Source organism: Salmo salar, chromosome 03 (genome assembly GCF_965601325.2).
Source record: "Salmo salar chromosome 03, fSalSal1, whole genome shotgun sequence".
In the NCBI taxonomy this organism is placed as follows: domain Eukaryota; kingdom Metazoa; phylum Chordata; class Actinopteri; order Salmoniformes; family Salmonidae; genus Salmo; species Salmo salar.
In genome coordinates this window covers 43614727-43628178 of record NC_138293.1, presented here as the reverse complement: position 1 = coordinate 43628178, position 13452 = coordinate 43614727, and the positions used below count along the sequence as shown (strand labels likewise).

The following is a 13452-nucleotide window of genomic DNA, read 5'->3' as shown; positions in this document are numbered from 1 at the left end:
TTCAGTGTGTCACAGGTGTAGTAAAGGGCAGAGAACTGTAGCTACAGATTGCTACAACAGATAACGTGATTTAATAAAATATTTTTGGTATCCATTACTGGGAGTAACAGGACAGGTACTGTTTGGTGTAGCACTGACAATTTCCGACCAACCTTAGCTTTGCGATGCTGTCTTCATCCTCGATTTGTGGAAACAGGAGTCTCAAAATGTCCGTGTCCAGTTACAGGAGGTCTGTTTGAATTTAGAAAATGCTCCATTATTAAAATAAACACTTTTTTGTTTCAATCAATAAATCATCTTATCTATTTCAAGTCTTCTCTCACTGATTGAGACAGGTGAGTGTCCATCCCAAAGTGCCGTATGTCATTATGACAGATGATTACTTGAAATAGACAAGATGGCGGCATACCCATTGTTGATTACTTCATGGACCAAAATAAGTATTTATTTTAATAACTGAGCATTTTTCTAAATTCAAACTAGTTGAACATACATGCATGTGCATAGGCATAGAGATTACTTTTAGAAAAATATCTAGCCTAATAGAAATAAATATGGCATAATCCTCAACTTTTGCACAGTGACCAGTTTGTTCAAATGTACAGTTGAAGTTGGAAGTTTACATACACCTTAGCCAAATACATTTAAACTCAGTTTTTCACAATTCCTGATATTTAATCATAGTAAAAATTCCCTGTCTTAGGTCAGTTAAGATCACCACTTTATTTTAAGAATGTGAAATGTCAGAATAATAGCAGAAGTTTACATACACTCAATTAGTATTTGGTAGCATTTCCTTTAAATTGTTTAACTTGGGTCAAACATTTTGGGTAGCCTTCCACGAGCTTCCCACATTAAGTTGGGTGAATTTTGGCCCATTCCTCCTGACAGAGCTGGTGTAACTGAGTCAGGTTTGTTGGCCTCCTTGCTTGCACACGCTTTTTCAGTTCTGCCCACACATTTTCTATAGGATTGAGGTCAGGGCTTTGTGATGGCCACTCCAATACCTTGACTTTGTTGTCCTTAAGCCATTTTGCCACAACTTTGGAAGTATGCTTGGGGTCATTGTCCATTTGGAAGACCCATTTGTGACCAAGCTTTAACTTCCTGACTGATGTCTTGAGATGTTGCTTCAATATATCCACATAATTTTACTTCCTCATGATGCCATCTATTTTGGGAAGTGCACCAGTCCCTCCTGCAGCAAAGCACCCCCACAACATGATGCTGCCACCCCCGTGCTTCAAGGTTGGGATGGTGTTCTTCGGCTTGCAAGCCTCCCCCTTTTTCCTCCAAACCTAACGATGGTCATTATGGCCAAACAGTTCTATTTTTGTTTCATCAGATCAGAGAACATTTCTCCAAAAAGTACGATCTTTGTCCCCATGTGCAGTTGCAAACCGTAGTCTGGCTTTTTTATGGCGGTTTTGGAGCAGTGGCTTCTTCCTTGCTGAGCGGCCTTTCAGGTTATGTTGGTATAGTACTCGTTTTGCTGTGGATATAGATACTTTTGTGCCTGTTTCCTCCAGCATCTTCACAAGGTCCTTTGCTGTTGTTCTGGGATTGATTTGCACTTTTCGCACCAAAGTACATTCATCTCTAGGGGACAGAACGCGTCTCCTTCCTGAGCGGTATGAAGGCTGTGTGCTCCCATGGTGTTTATATTTGCGTACTATTGTTTGTACAGATGAACGTGGTACCTTCAGGCATTTGGAAATTGCTCCCAAGGATGAACCAGACTTGGGGAGGTCTACAATTTGTTTTCTAATGTCTTGGCTGATTTCTTTTGATTTTACCATGATGTCAAGCAAAGAGGCGCTGAGTTTGAAGGTAGGCCTTGATATACATCCACAGGTACACCACCAATTGACTCAAATTATGTCAATTAGACTATCAGAAGCTTCTAAAGCCATGACATAATTTTCTGGAATTTTCCAAGCTGTTTAAAGGCACAGTCAACTTAATGTATGTAAACTTCTGACCCACTGGAATTGTGATACAGTAATTTATAAGTGAAATAATCTGTCTGTAAACAATTGTTGGAAAAATGACTTGTGTTATGCACAAAGTAGATGTCCTATCTGACTTGCCAAACTATAGTTTGTTAACAAGAAATTTGTGGAGTGGTTGAATAACGAGTTTTAATGACTGCAACCTAAGTGTATGTAAACTTCTGACTTCAACTGTACATATAAAACACAGGAAAATATATATTTTTTGACTTCACTGGGCCTGTAAGATACTGTGTAATAATGGTTGGTTCCCAAGCAAGTCACAGCATAGAATGTGTGCAACATACAAATTATGGTTTAGTGATTTTGTTAAATTAAGGGAGGGTAAAGAATAGAAGTGTTAAGTATTGTTTCTCTCCCCACTTTAAATGCAAAGACTGGTGGGTGTCAATGAGTTTTGGTTTTTTTGAGCCACCAAACTTCAAACACAGACAGAATTCATCACCAGTCCTCCTCACACATTACTTTACTCAGAGGTGGATGAGGCGTGCGAGTGTGTGTGTGTCATGTAGTCTCCCGATTTAGTAAGTCTTCTGAGCTAGTGTTTATTTTATTCTGTATGTTCGTGGGGATGTCTGCATGTCCCTGCCTGTCTGCCAGTTGTACGACATCGCTGTAGGATACCGGCCCATAGCCTTGCTGTATATTATGGCTGAACTGGACCCTCTCTCTGTCTGAGCTGTAGGATACCGGCCCATAGCCCTGCTGTATATTATGGCTGAACTCGGCTCTATTCCTCATATCAATGAGATGACAGAGTAGTTGTGGAATTTCTCTGCTCAGTGCCTAAACCAACCTGCCTCGGGAGGCCAGCCCTGGACCCGGCCCCAGGCATGCATAGCTCATTGCAGGACATCGCAGACCAGGAGCACTCTGTGTCTATACAACTGCACCCTACCCCTGCCCCTTGCTCACGTTGCCCATTTTTTGTCAAATCTGACCTGCAAATATCCAGCTAACCCTTAACACCGATTCCACACAGACGCAGTGAAGAGAACGTCTGTGTTTGCCAGAGCATTTTTTGTGGATCAGCAGCATGGCTCATAGAGTAGCTCGCAAATTAATCTGAAATATGTAGCTGCCAGTTAGTTAAGTAATGGGCTGTTCTTCATTGGAATTTGTTAAGCAACAGCAACAGTTACTAACTACACTACAGAAGAACAAGCAGAAGGCTCAGGGGCCTGTGTTAGCTTCTTTGAGCTTGTCAATGTTCTACTCTCTGTCTATTCCACATGTATGTTGGCCCCATATGGTGTCATGTCTCCCAATATGGAGTCTGTGTCACAACTTGCTTCCTATGCACTATATAGTGCATTACTTTTGACCAGACCCTCATGGGCCCTCATCAAAAATAGTGCACTAGGCCTGTAGAGGGAATTGGGTACCATTTAGGATACACACAAAATGATTTTTTCTTCCTGCAAGTTGCGCCAACAATAGCCGGGTTGATGTGATTGTCTGAGGGATGTTAAGCAGAGGCTGCCAACCATCTCCATGTACTTTAGTTCCCCTTGAAAACCCTAGCCAGGAGAACCACTCAGATGTCTGAGCTGGGTGCTAGCATTCTTCTTCATGCTGCATGGCTCACAGCTGAGCAAACAGACATTGTCTTCTCTTCAACATGGCATGTTTGAAATGACAGGCCCATCCAAAAAGGCACAGGCCCTCTCTAGAAGACCGGGCTGCCAGTAGATGTGTAAGAAACCAAGCACTGAGCATCTAATGTTCTTGTTCAAACAGTTTAAATGTTCAATGTTTGATGCTCTATTGTGTCTAGTCTACTGGCTTTTACTCAGATTGTCACCGACTGTCTGTAAATATTGGGCTGGAATTCCTAGACAGACGGGATGGAATGTAGTTGACTAAAGAGGAGGGGGATTTTCCAGGCAGACAATTTCAATAACATAGACAATCTATTCTGGCACAGACACACCTTAGAGGCGTCCAGTGTAAAACAGCTCATTTGCTGTTCATTTTATATGTTCACTGTTCTTTCACAACAGAGTCTATGTCTGCTATGGTGACTTAGTATATGTGCATATGCATGTTTTGTTCCCAAAATGGGTTATTTTTTCAATGTTACATTTCTTTCAGTTACGAAATGTGTTATAACAAGTTTGGTACATGGTGAAATAACCACGTCTTTCATTTCAGAATACACTTCATCTAAAAGGCTTGTAAAAAGAGCCTTTCTGTCAAGATGTGTCAGGAATAATGTACAAAAACCTTAATAACATTAAGAGATGTGACCTCTACTCCTTAACCCTACCCTACCCTTTACCTCTTAACCTGATATAGGCCATGAGACTGCTACTAGAAGTCAAGGTGTGCTTGGTATTTACAAGCAGAGAGAGAGAAAAGGGCCTCATTCATCCCTCTGCATTGCGCGGTGCTTTAGTAGCTATGGCAGGGCCGTTTAACATCCTCTGGCCTCTGTCTTCACAGAGCCCTGTCAGAAAACACACCGCTACAGAGCACACTGCCACAGTAGAGCAGCTTGCACTGTTTGGTTCTCTGTGTGTTTGGTTCTCTCTAAGCCTCAGGGCTTAGTATTTCAGCCAAGCCAAAATCTGCATACACTCATCTCCACTCAGTACCAAGGTTGGGGTAAATTCCATTTCCATTCCAGTTAATTCAGAAACTTTGCCAAATTTCAATTGCAAATTTTACTTATTGAAATGCTTTGTAGAAAGTTGGAATTTCAGCGTACTTCCTAATTGGCTGGAATTGATTTGGAATTGACCCCCAACCCTTCTCAGTACCAAAGTTTCCCGTCTCAATTCAACAGGTAAAAGGAGACAATTTCAGTCTATACATACTGCAGTATTTACAAAGCAGCATAAAAACATACCTCATATCCCTCCAACACACTTTTTGTAACATATAGTTGGTATATTTATGAGCAATTCCTTCCACAAAAATCTAATGGACACAAAGGTGCCCAATGTTTTATGCGACAAAAAGAATAGCCAGGTGTGAACGTATTTTTTATATTCTCACTCTTCACCATGTTTATTGTATCAACATTAACAAAAACAACAACAATTGGAATATTAACAGGTTTAATGTCTTCATTCGCTCACACATGCATACACACTTACAAAGTGAATGGAAATATATTATTTCATTAATACTTAGCACATACAGGTCAGGCATTTGCAACGTATTAATTATGGCCACCAAGTGGTTACTCAACTGCATCTAACTATACAACCGCAGATCAAATATCAAAAATCTAAACAATATCATTCAAGCATAGTCTAATTCAAGCACAGTACTTTTTCCATTCCATTTTCAAGATCATGCTAAATAATACAAAAATATTCCTCTTCTTCAACAGATAATGTCATATCGATATAAATACATTGTCATGTAATAATGCTCAGTAAATGCCTATGTTACAAAAGTTTTGGGTAAAAGAAATCCTCTTTTACAACTGATTTCCAAACATATAACACCCTAAATAACCCAAGGAACACATTAAGTTTCGAAGGGAATGCTGCATAATTTTATAAAACGACTCTATCTACAACACCTACAACCGCAACAACTGGTTGAGATTGTTGTAGTTTACAGTACTTCAAGAGACAAGAGAATCTTATATTCCAAGGAATGATTTAACCCCTGTGGAGATAGGAAGAGAGAGATGAACATTAAGAAATATTTAGTGTCTCAAATACTATTTACAGTGCATTTGGAAAGTATTCAGACCCCTTCCCTTTTTCCACATTATGTTAAGTTACAGCCTTATTCTAAAATTTATTAAATAAAAAATGTTCATCATCAATCTACACACAATACCCCATAATGACAAAGAAAAAACAGATTTTTAGAAATGTATTTATTTATTTAAATGTATTTTAAAAAAAACATATACCTTATTTAAATTAGTATTCAGACCCTTTGCTATGAGACTCGAAATTAAGCTCAGGTGCATCCTGTTTCCATTGATCAATCTTGAGATGTTTCTACAACTTGATTCGAGTCCACCTGTGGTAAATTCAATTGATTGGACATGATTTGGAAAGCCACACACCTGCTATAGAAGGTCCCACAGTTGACAGTGCATGTCAGAGCAAAAACCAAGCCGTGAGGTCGAAGGAATATTCCGTAGAGCTCCGAGACAGGATTGTGTCGAGGCACAGATCTGGGGAAGGGGTACCAAAAAATCTCTGCAACATTGAAGGTCACCAAGAACACAATGGTCTCCATCATTCTTAAATAGAAGTTTGGGAAACTGGTCAGGGAGGTGACCAAGAACCTGATGGTCACTCTGACAGAGCTTCAGAGTTCCTCTGTGGAGATGGGAAAACCTTTCATCTCTGCTGCAGCACTCCACCAATCAGGCCTTTATGGTAGAGTGGCCAGACGGAAGCCACTCCTCAGTAAAAGGCACATGACAGCCCACTTTGAGTTTTCCAAAAGGCACCTAAAGGACTCTCAGACCATGAGAAACAAGATTCTCTGGTCTGATAAAACCAAGATTGAACTCTTTGGCCTGAATGCCTGTGAAGCATGGTGGTGGCAGCATCATGATGTGGGGATGCTTCTCAGCGGCAGGGACTGAGAGACTAGTCTGGACCTAGGGAAAGATGAATGGAGCAAAATACAGAGAGATCCTTGATGAAAACCTGCTCCAGAGCACTCAGGACCTCAGACTGGGAGGAAGATTCACCTTCCAACAGGACAACGACCCTAAGCAGACAGCCAAGACAACACAGTAGTCGCTTCAGGACAAGTCTCTGAATGTCCTTGAGTGGCCCAGCCAGAGGCTGGACTTGAACCCGATTGACATTTCTGGAGAGACCTGAAAATAGCTGTGCAGTGACACTCCCAATCCAACCTGACAGAGCTTGAGAGGATCTGCAGAGAGGAATGGGAGAAACTCCCCAAGTACAGGTGTGTCAAGCTTGTAGCATCATACCCAAGAAGACTTGAGGCTGTCATTGCTGCCAAAGGTGCTTCAACAACGTACAAACAAAGAGTAAAGGGTCTGAATACTTAGGTGAATGTGATATTTCAGTTGTTTCTATATAATACATTTTCAAGAATGTTTAAAAACCTGTTTTTGCTTTGTCATTATGGGGTATTGTGTGTAGATTGATGAGGAATTTTAAAAACAACTATTTAATCCATTTTAGAATAAGGCTGTAACGTAACAAAATGTGGAGAAAGTCAAGGGGTCTGAATACTTTCCGGATGCACTGTATGCTATTATACTAATTTTAATGCTATTACAATTACGAAAAACATCTATATTTGCCATCCAGACTCTATTTTCTGCACTTACATGCCCTTTGGGATGGTAAAAACTATGCAGGGCTGAGACCTTGATATTTGTGACATCATGGCCAATCCCAGAGAATATATAATTATATTGGCCAATCACAGAAAATATATGATATATTGGCCAATCACAGAGAATGTATGATATATTGGCCAAACACTGAGAATCTTACCTGGTTAGCCGACAGTTCCGTGTTTGAACCTGAGTACCTGTGTATGTGACATCACATCTCACCACATTGTTGGAATAGTCTGACTCTTGCACATGATAACTGGGGTTGACTGTGACCTAAGAAAATAAAGATTTGTGTGAACAACACTGCTTAGGTGAGATGGCCAAAGCACATACAGATCGGACTAGGCAACAACAACAAAAAAAAATGCTATTTAAAGTTAATCATTACCAAACAGAGAGTTCCTGTTATAAGCTTAAGACAAATCAAATCAAATGTTTTATTTGTCACATGCGATCCAGAGACAATAATCATATAATGTAGTTACCCTCAGGACGTAGTTTCCTGTAGGAACATCAGTAATGTCGATCCACTGACAGTCAATATTCGCAGCATATGTATCATGACATCCTGGACTCAGCCCCTGTTCAACACAAAACACAGTTATAGCAAAATGTGGATCATATTCACCTTTTGTTAGATCAGTAGGGGCCGTAAGCACTTTGTGCAGTACCTGTGCCATACGTACCTGTGTATGGGCTATAATTGTTGATTCACAAAATGGTATGATGTTGTGTTTGTAGTGCAGTACTCACCTGTGTATGTGCTGTGCATGCGTAGCGGCGTCTGAATCCAGCATCACAGCCCGTGTCCTCCAGACAAAAACTGGCCTTGTGTCCCTCTGCCACCTTCCTTCCTGTTGTGACCTCCAGCAGATCATAGTTACTGAAGGCATCCATACTGTGGTAGTGTCTGGGGCAGGAGAAAGGAGGGAGTTTTTACATATATACCATCGTTGTGCAGTAAAACCATGAAAAGTAGTGCACCTAAGCTGAAATCTGGTGTTTAGAGGGTGTTTGAATGTAAACCCAATGTAACTGTACACCTGAAACCCCACCTCTTTAAGGAATACCTAGGATAGGATAAAGTAATCCTTCTAACCCCCCCCCCCTTAAAAGATTTAGATGCACTATTGTAAAGTGGTTGTTCCACTGGATATCATAAGGTGAATGCACCAATTTGTAAGTCGCTCTGGATAAGAGCGTCTGCTAAATGACTTAAATGTAATGTAATGTAATGTAACTGTTATGATACACAGAATGTATTTCAAAACAGAATGGATGTACTCTGAAACACCTAAAGTGGTTCTTCTTATTTTTAAGAAAGTGTTGTGAAAACACTATTTGGTGTTTCAGTTCATGTAAAAGGCAGGATCAAAACACAAACAGAATATTTTGGCAGACTGTGTCTCTCATTCAATCATTTATGCTATTGGTTTATAGCATACATATTGATTGATGATTTTCATGAAATATTTTGATTAACATTTTAAAGAAGACACTGGGTCTCCTGCTTGTCAAAACACCTCCCAAGTCCAATAAGCCAGTCTTCAGGACAAAATGGTTGTGCTTAACCACCCTTGTTACACTGAGCACATGGGGCCCGTTTCAAACTTGAGATAAGTAGACTTAACATGGACTCAATGAAATATGGATTTAAGCCCATGTTAGATCAACTTATCTTAAGCCTGAATAGGGCCTATAGAGAATTTTGGGGGGGTGAATTCCACCTTAATTTTTTCTGTGCTTTGTTTAGACATATTAAAAACAGGAGGAGAAAGAAAGGGAGTGAAAGTTGGACAGGCGGAAGTGGGAAATTAACCCTGACTGCTGGGGGAGTAAGACAACAGATTTCTTTGGAATTTGACCCACTCAATCCGCATTGCCATGTACTCTGTGAGGAACTTAGGCCCCAATATCAGAACCAAAATGTGAACTTCAAACATTGTGCTGCCGTACTATTCAGAATTCACCCAGTCTGATGCATGGAGGTGGAGAGAGGGCATGCACGGCAGGTGTGACCTCTAGCAAACTCTATGGTCAAGTATAAGACGGCCTTCAAAAACTCAGACAGGTGAGAGCACACCAAACACGCAGATGAAACTCTCCAAAACAATCTAAGAAAGTAAATAAATGAAAACGTGTCTACAAAATGTTAGCACTAGTGATTGGGAAACTGAGGCTTTCTGAAGGCTTCTGCACTTTCACCAAATTGTGACAAAAAAAATGGTCATTACTCTGAACTTCATTATCTGTTCACAATGCACATTAGTGACATCTGCTGGTTGCAATAAATAGCAGCATGTGATTATCAGAGACACTTTTTTTCTCCTCTGTTTTCATGAAAACTTCTTCACTTAGGGCCCCCAAAAGGCGAGGACTGGCTCTGATTGCATGTGTGGGTATGGATTTGGGTACGTAGACCCGTGAGCCACTGTGACACCACATGATAAGTTCGGATTTTGTGGCCCCCACCCCCATCAAACTTGCCCATCCCGGCATTAGCATAATGGATGACTGGTAGATCATATTGAGCCATGGGCTGGTTTGTATATGTGCTAACAAGTTTTGTATAAGTGCTACTGCAAACATTAGCAGTCATTAGGCAGGTTTCCATTGACCCAGGTTTATTCGACAAAATAAATAAATAAATAATGATTGCTGAATAATATTGAAGGTACGGAGGGGCATGTGATGTCATCACATTACTATAAAGCTCCACTCCACATTTAATTTGAAATGCATACTGCTTTCTAAATCTATTTTTCCACTATAAAAATGTTTCTTTGCAGGATAAGGATTATCAAGACTTCAAGAATGCCTGAATTGCTTCACCTTGCTTTTCTGGCTGGCTGTATGCAAGTTTCACCATCCAACTATTTCAGATTTACAGTTGTGTAAGTTTCACCATTGCACGGGCCCTGGCGATACGTTGGCACGTGAGAATGATTAGAATATAGCAAATATTTGTCAAATCTTATATTCTTTCCATGCTGGCTTTTTCAGGTTATCTGAGACATGAAACAGATAGTTGGGAGGGCATACAGGATCTCGGGAATGTATTAATTAATGTGCAAATAGTCTAAGTGGATAATGGAAACACTCCAACCACTTTGTTTTTATTCAATACACTTTTTTGGGGGTGTGACACCATTATGCCCAACAGTTTTTATCGACACAAGACAGTTCAATGGAAACGCACCGTAGCAGGCAATTGTCGCATCTGTTTGTCAACTTTCTAAATGTCGATAAAAAATCTTTGTAAAAGTTAATGGAAACATAGCTACTGCCTGTATTTCTTTTCCATGAATGTTAAATATAATGTCATATTTCCAGTGATTTTGAAGAATATTGAAGAAGACATGTTTACACCTACAGTTTAGGCACAATTATTAAGAAACTACACAAGACAAATAAAACGATCACAGATAACACAAAAAATACAGCAGCAGATTGTTACATTTACACATAGGTTATTCCCCTAACAGCACAAGAACTTGCATTGCCTGTCAGGAGTGACTAACCCTATGGAATGAGGGAGACCTGAGACAAATGGAGCTAGTTCTTTCTACTTCCTATATGCAATTTACTTGGATTTACTTACTGGTGACAGCTGTGCCATTCCCACTGGTGTCTTGGTTTGACCGGAAGGAAGTCAGTGGTGCCTTGGTTCTTGACCTTCTGGGGGAAGCGGAGCAGTACTCTGTAGTCTATGTCCCTGGCTGTGCTCGCTGACCTGGGAGAGACCACATATGGAATGATACATTAACTGTCATCCTATCAGATCATGTAAACATTTGCAATGGTCAAAAGTAGTACATTTTACGTGTATTGGCTGTAGAAAAACAACAGTAGCTAAGTGAGATCCTCTTTGTTGCTTATTGAGTCACAAATTACCAATTGAAGGCATTATTTACATTAACCACATATAACTGTGGGAATTTAAGAGATAATGGGATAATGTAGATTTTTTTCTGGAAGTGTATGTATTGTGGATTAAGAGATAAACAGAACATATAATATATATACAAAAATGCACAGAAAGCCAGTTGCATAGGCACTTATAACTTACCTCGCCAAACAGTTCTCCTCAGCTGCACAGCGCAGCGAGTACATCTGCATCCGCTGGATGTAGGCACCAGCCTGGATGGAATACGGGTCTGGGACGAGGTCTGGGAGCCCTTGGAAATGATTTAATGCATTAAATATGGCTTTATAATCGCTTATAACGATTGCACCAGGAACATTTAAAATTCTACACATGCGACAATTAGCATACTCACCATTCTGGAAATATCTGGTTCCATATCCAGTGCCAGGAGCTGGCGCCGGGGGACGCCGCGTGCGCACTACCGGCGTTCTGCCTCTGGAGGGGTACATGTTGTAGAAAACGGAATTCCGGTGGTTTTTAAAAGGGTTCCTAGGGTCGTCCGAGACCATGTCCTCGCCGTTACTCGCTGCCTCGATCGACGTCTCAGCACTGTTATCGGGTCTGGGTACTGGAGGAGCATCCCTGTCGTTGGGGACGACATAACCTGAGTTGGAATGTTCCGTTTGTGCGGTTTGCCTGGAGATGGATGCTCCCGGCTCAGCGCGTATCTGTTGGTATTCTCCGCCCGGCACAAGCACTGCCTCGATTCCCCGGGGTGGAGAGGCATGAACCCCCGAGCGAGCATCCCCGGTAGCATCCTGGGTGACTGGCGTTCCTCTCCTCGGTATCCCGCTACCGGAGAACTCGGGGAGCAGCGCGGGGACTGATGCGTTGACTCGGTATGTGTACTCTGGAGAGTAGCGCCTTGCGCCAGGGGACCCCGCCACTCCCGTTCTGTATGGAACCTCAGGTTGCTGTCTGGCGCCTGAGTGCCGCCGAGCATTGGGCACCACGTACTGCCCATTGGCATGTCCCCGAGCTACAGATCCAGGATCTAGAACATTGTTGGTTTGGTCCCGTAAATGTTCCGTGCCTAAATTCGATTCCACTCGTCCAGATCTTATGTGAGCCACTCTGCCTTCCCGCGTTCCAGGCTGCGTCTGGCCGGTGCCATCCCTCCTAGTGCTCACGTATACCGTGGACTGGCTCCTCGGGCGCGCCAGTGGTTGATACTCTGACCCGGTGCTCATTAGACTGTACACCTGACCGTTATTCTCCCACTGAATCCTCTGCCGCCAAGGCCCCACTCGCTCACGCGGTGGCTGCTGCTGTCCAGTAATAAGATGAGCCAGTCCTTGGAGGAGGTAAAAGAGTAAAACCGACCATTTCGCCATAACTGTTAATTTAAACGTACTAAACCCTCTCTAAAATCCACTACGACATTAAACAATAGGCCTGCTCTATGACATGTAGGCCTATTTTGCAGAGAATAGGTTAAGGTGGGTCTGTGGAGTAGATCAAAGTTCTGAGGAGGAGCGCGCGCACTATCCGTTTTAATGAGTAGGCCTACGCAGCATAGCCTGGCAGTTTTCTCTGCGTGCGGCGCTATTGACAGTTGGAGAGAACAGGAACATTGGAATTCTCAGACATTTTATGAAAATGGGCTAGTTTATTTACGCATGCACAGAAAGCCTGAGGTTCGAGAGAAACGCTTTAACTCTTTCCTCACTGTGAAGTTCAGTTAGACAAGGCGTATACTGTACTGTAGCTTACACAAGCATTGAGTTTACTCAGAGAACTTTACGCAGTGGTGTCGTTTGGGGTCATCTGAATAGTAACGTCAATTTTTTGTGTTTCTCATGATCAATTTGGACAATATTTCAATACAATTGATACAAATACAAGGAAGTGTTTTATGTGTCACTGATTTCCGCATTTTAATACATTTGGCAAATGTTTCTCGTAAAAATGATCAAATAGCTTGCTACCCATTATAAGAAATAAGAATTGCAATCAACAACATAAACGTTTGTAATTACTGTCCCTCTCTTCTAAAGTAAGAAATATAAATTGTTCAATCTCATTACCAGATGCTAAATAATGAAAATTGCTTGAGGAGAGACTAGGCCTATCTATTAAATTACAACTTCCTTGCTTTTATACACTATACCTTTCTTCACTGAATATTGGTTGTTCAATCATAAAATAGGCCTAACCAACTTGTCTACATATATTTCATTGTGAACAACACAGTGGGCTAATATACATAT

At 41.3% G+C, this 13452-nt stretch overlaps 1 protein-coding gene across 1 annotated transcript; it reads right to left on the bottom strand.

Moving 5' to 3' along the window:
- Positions 1–4996: 4996 nt before the first annotated feature.
- Positions 4997–12861, bottom strand: LOC106600516 (protein-lysine 6-oxidase). The gene is made up of 7 exons (XM_014191937.3): positions 11595–12861; positions 11384–11492; positions 10916–11047; positions 8068–8224; positions 7800–7895; positions 7472–7587; positions 4997–5636 (listed from the first exon to the last, which is right to left on the bottom strand). The coding sequence occupies exons 1-7, from the start codon at positions 12574–12576 to the stop codon at positions 5630–5632; spliced, it is 1599 nt and encodes a 532-aa protein (XP_014047412.1). The 5' UTR covers positions 12577–12861; the 3' UTR covers positions 4997–5629.
- Positions 12862–13452: the final 591 nt, after the last annotated feature.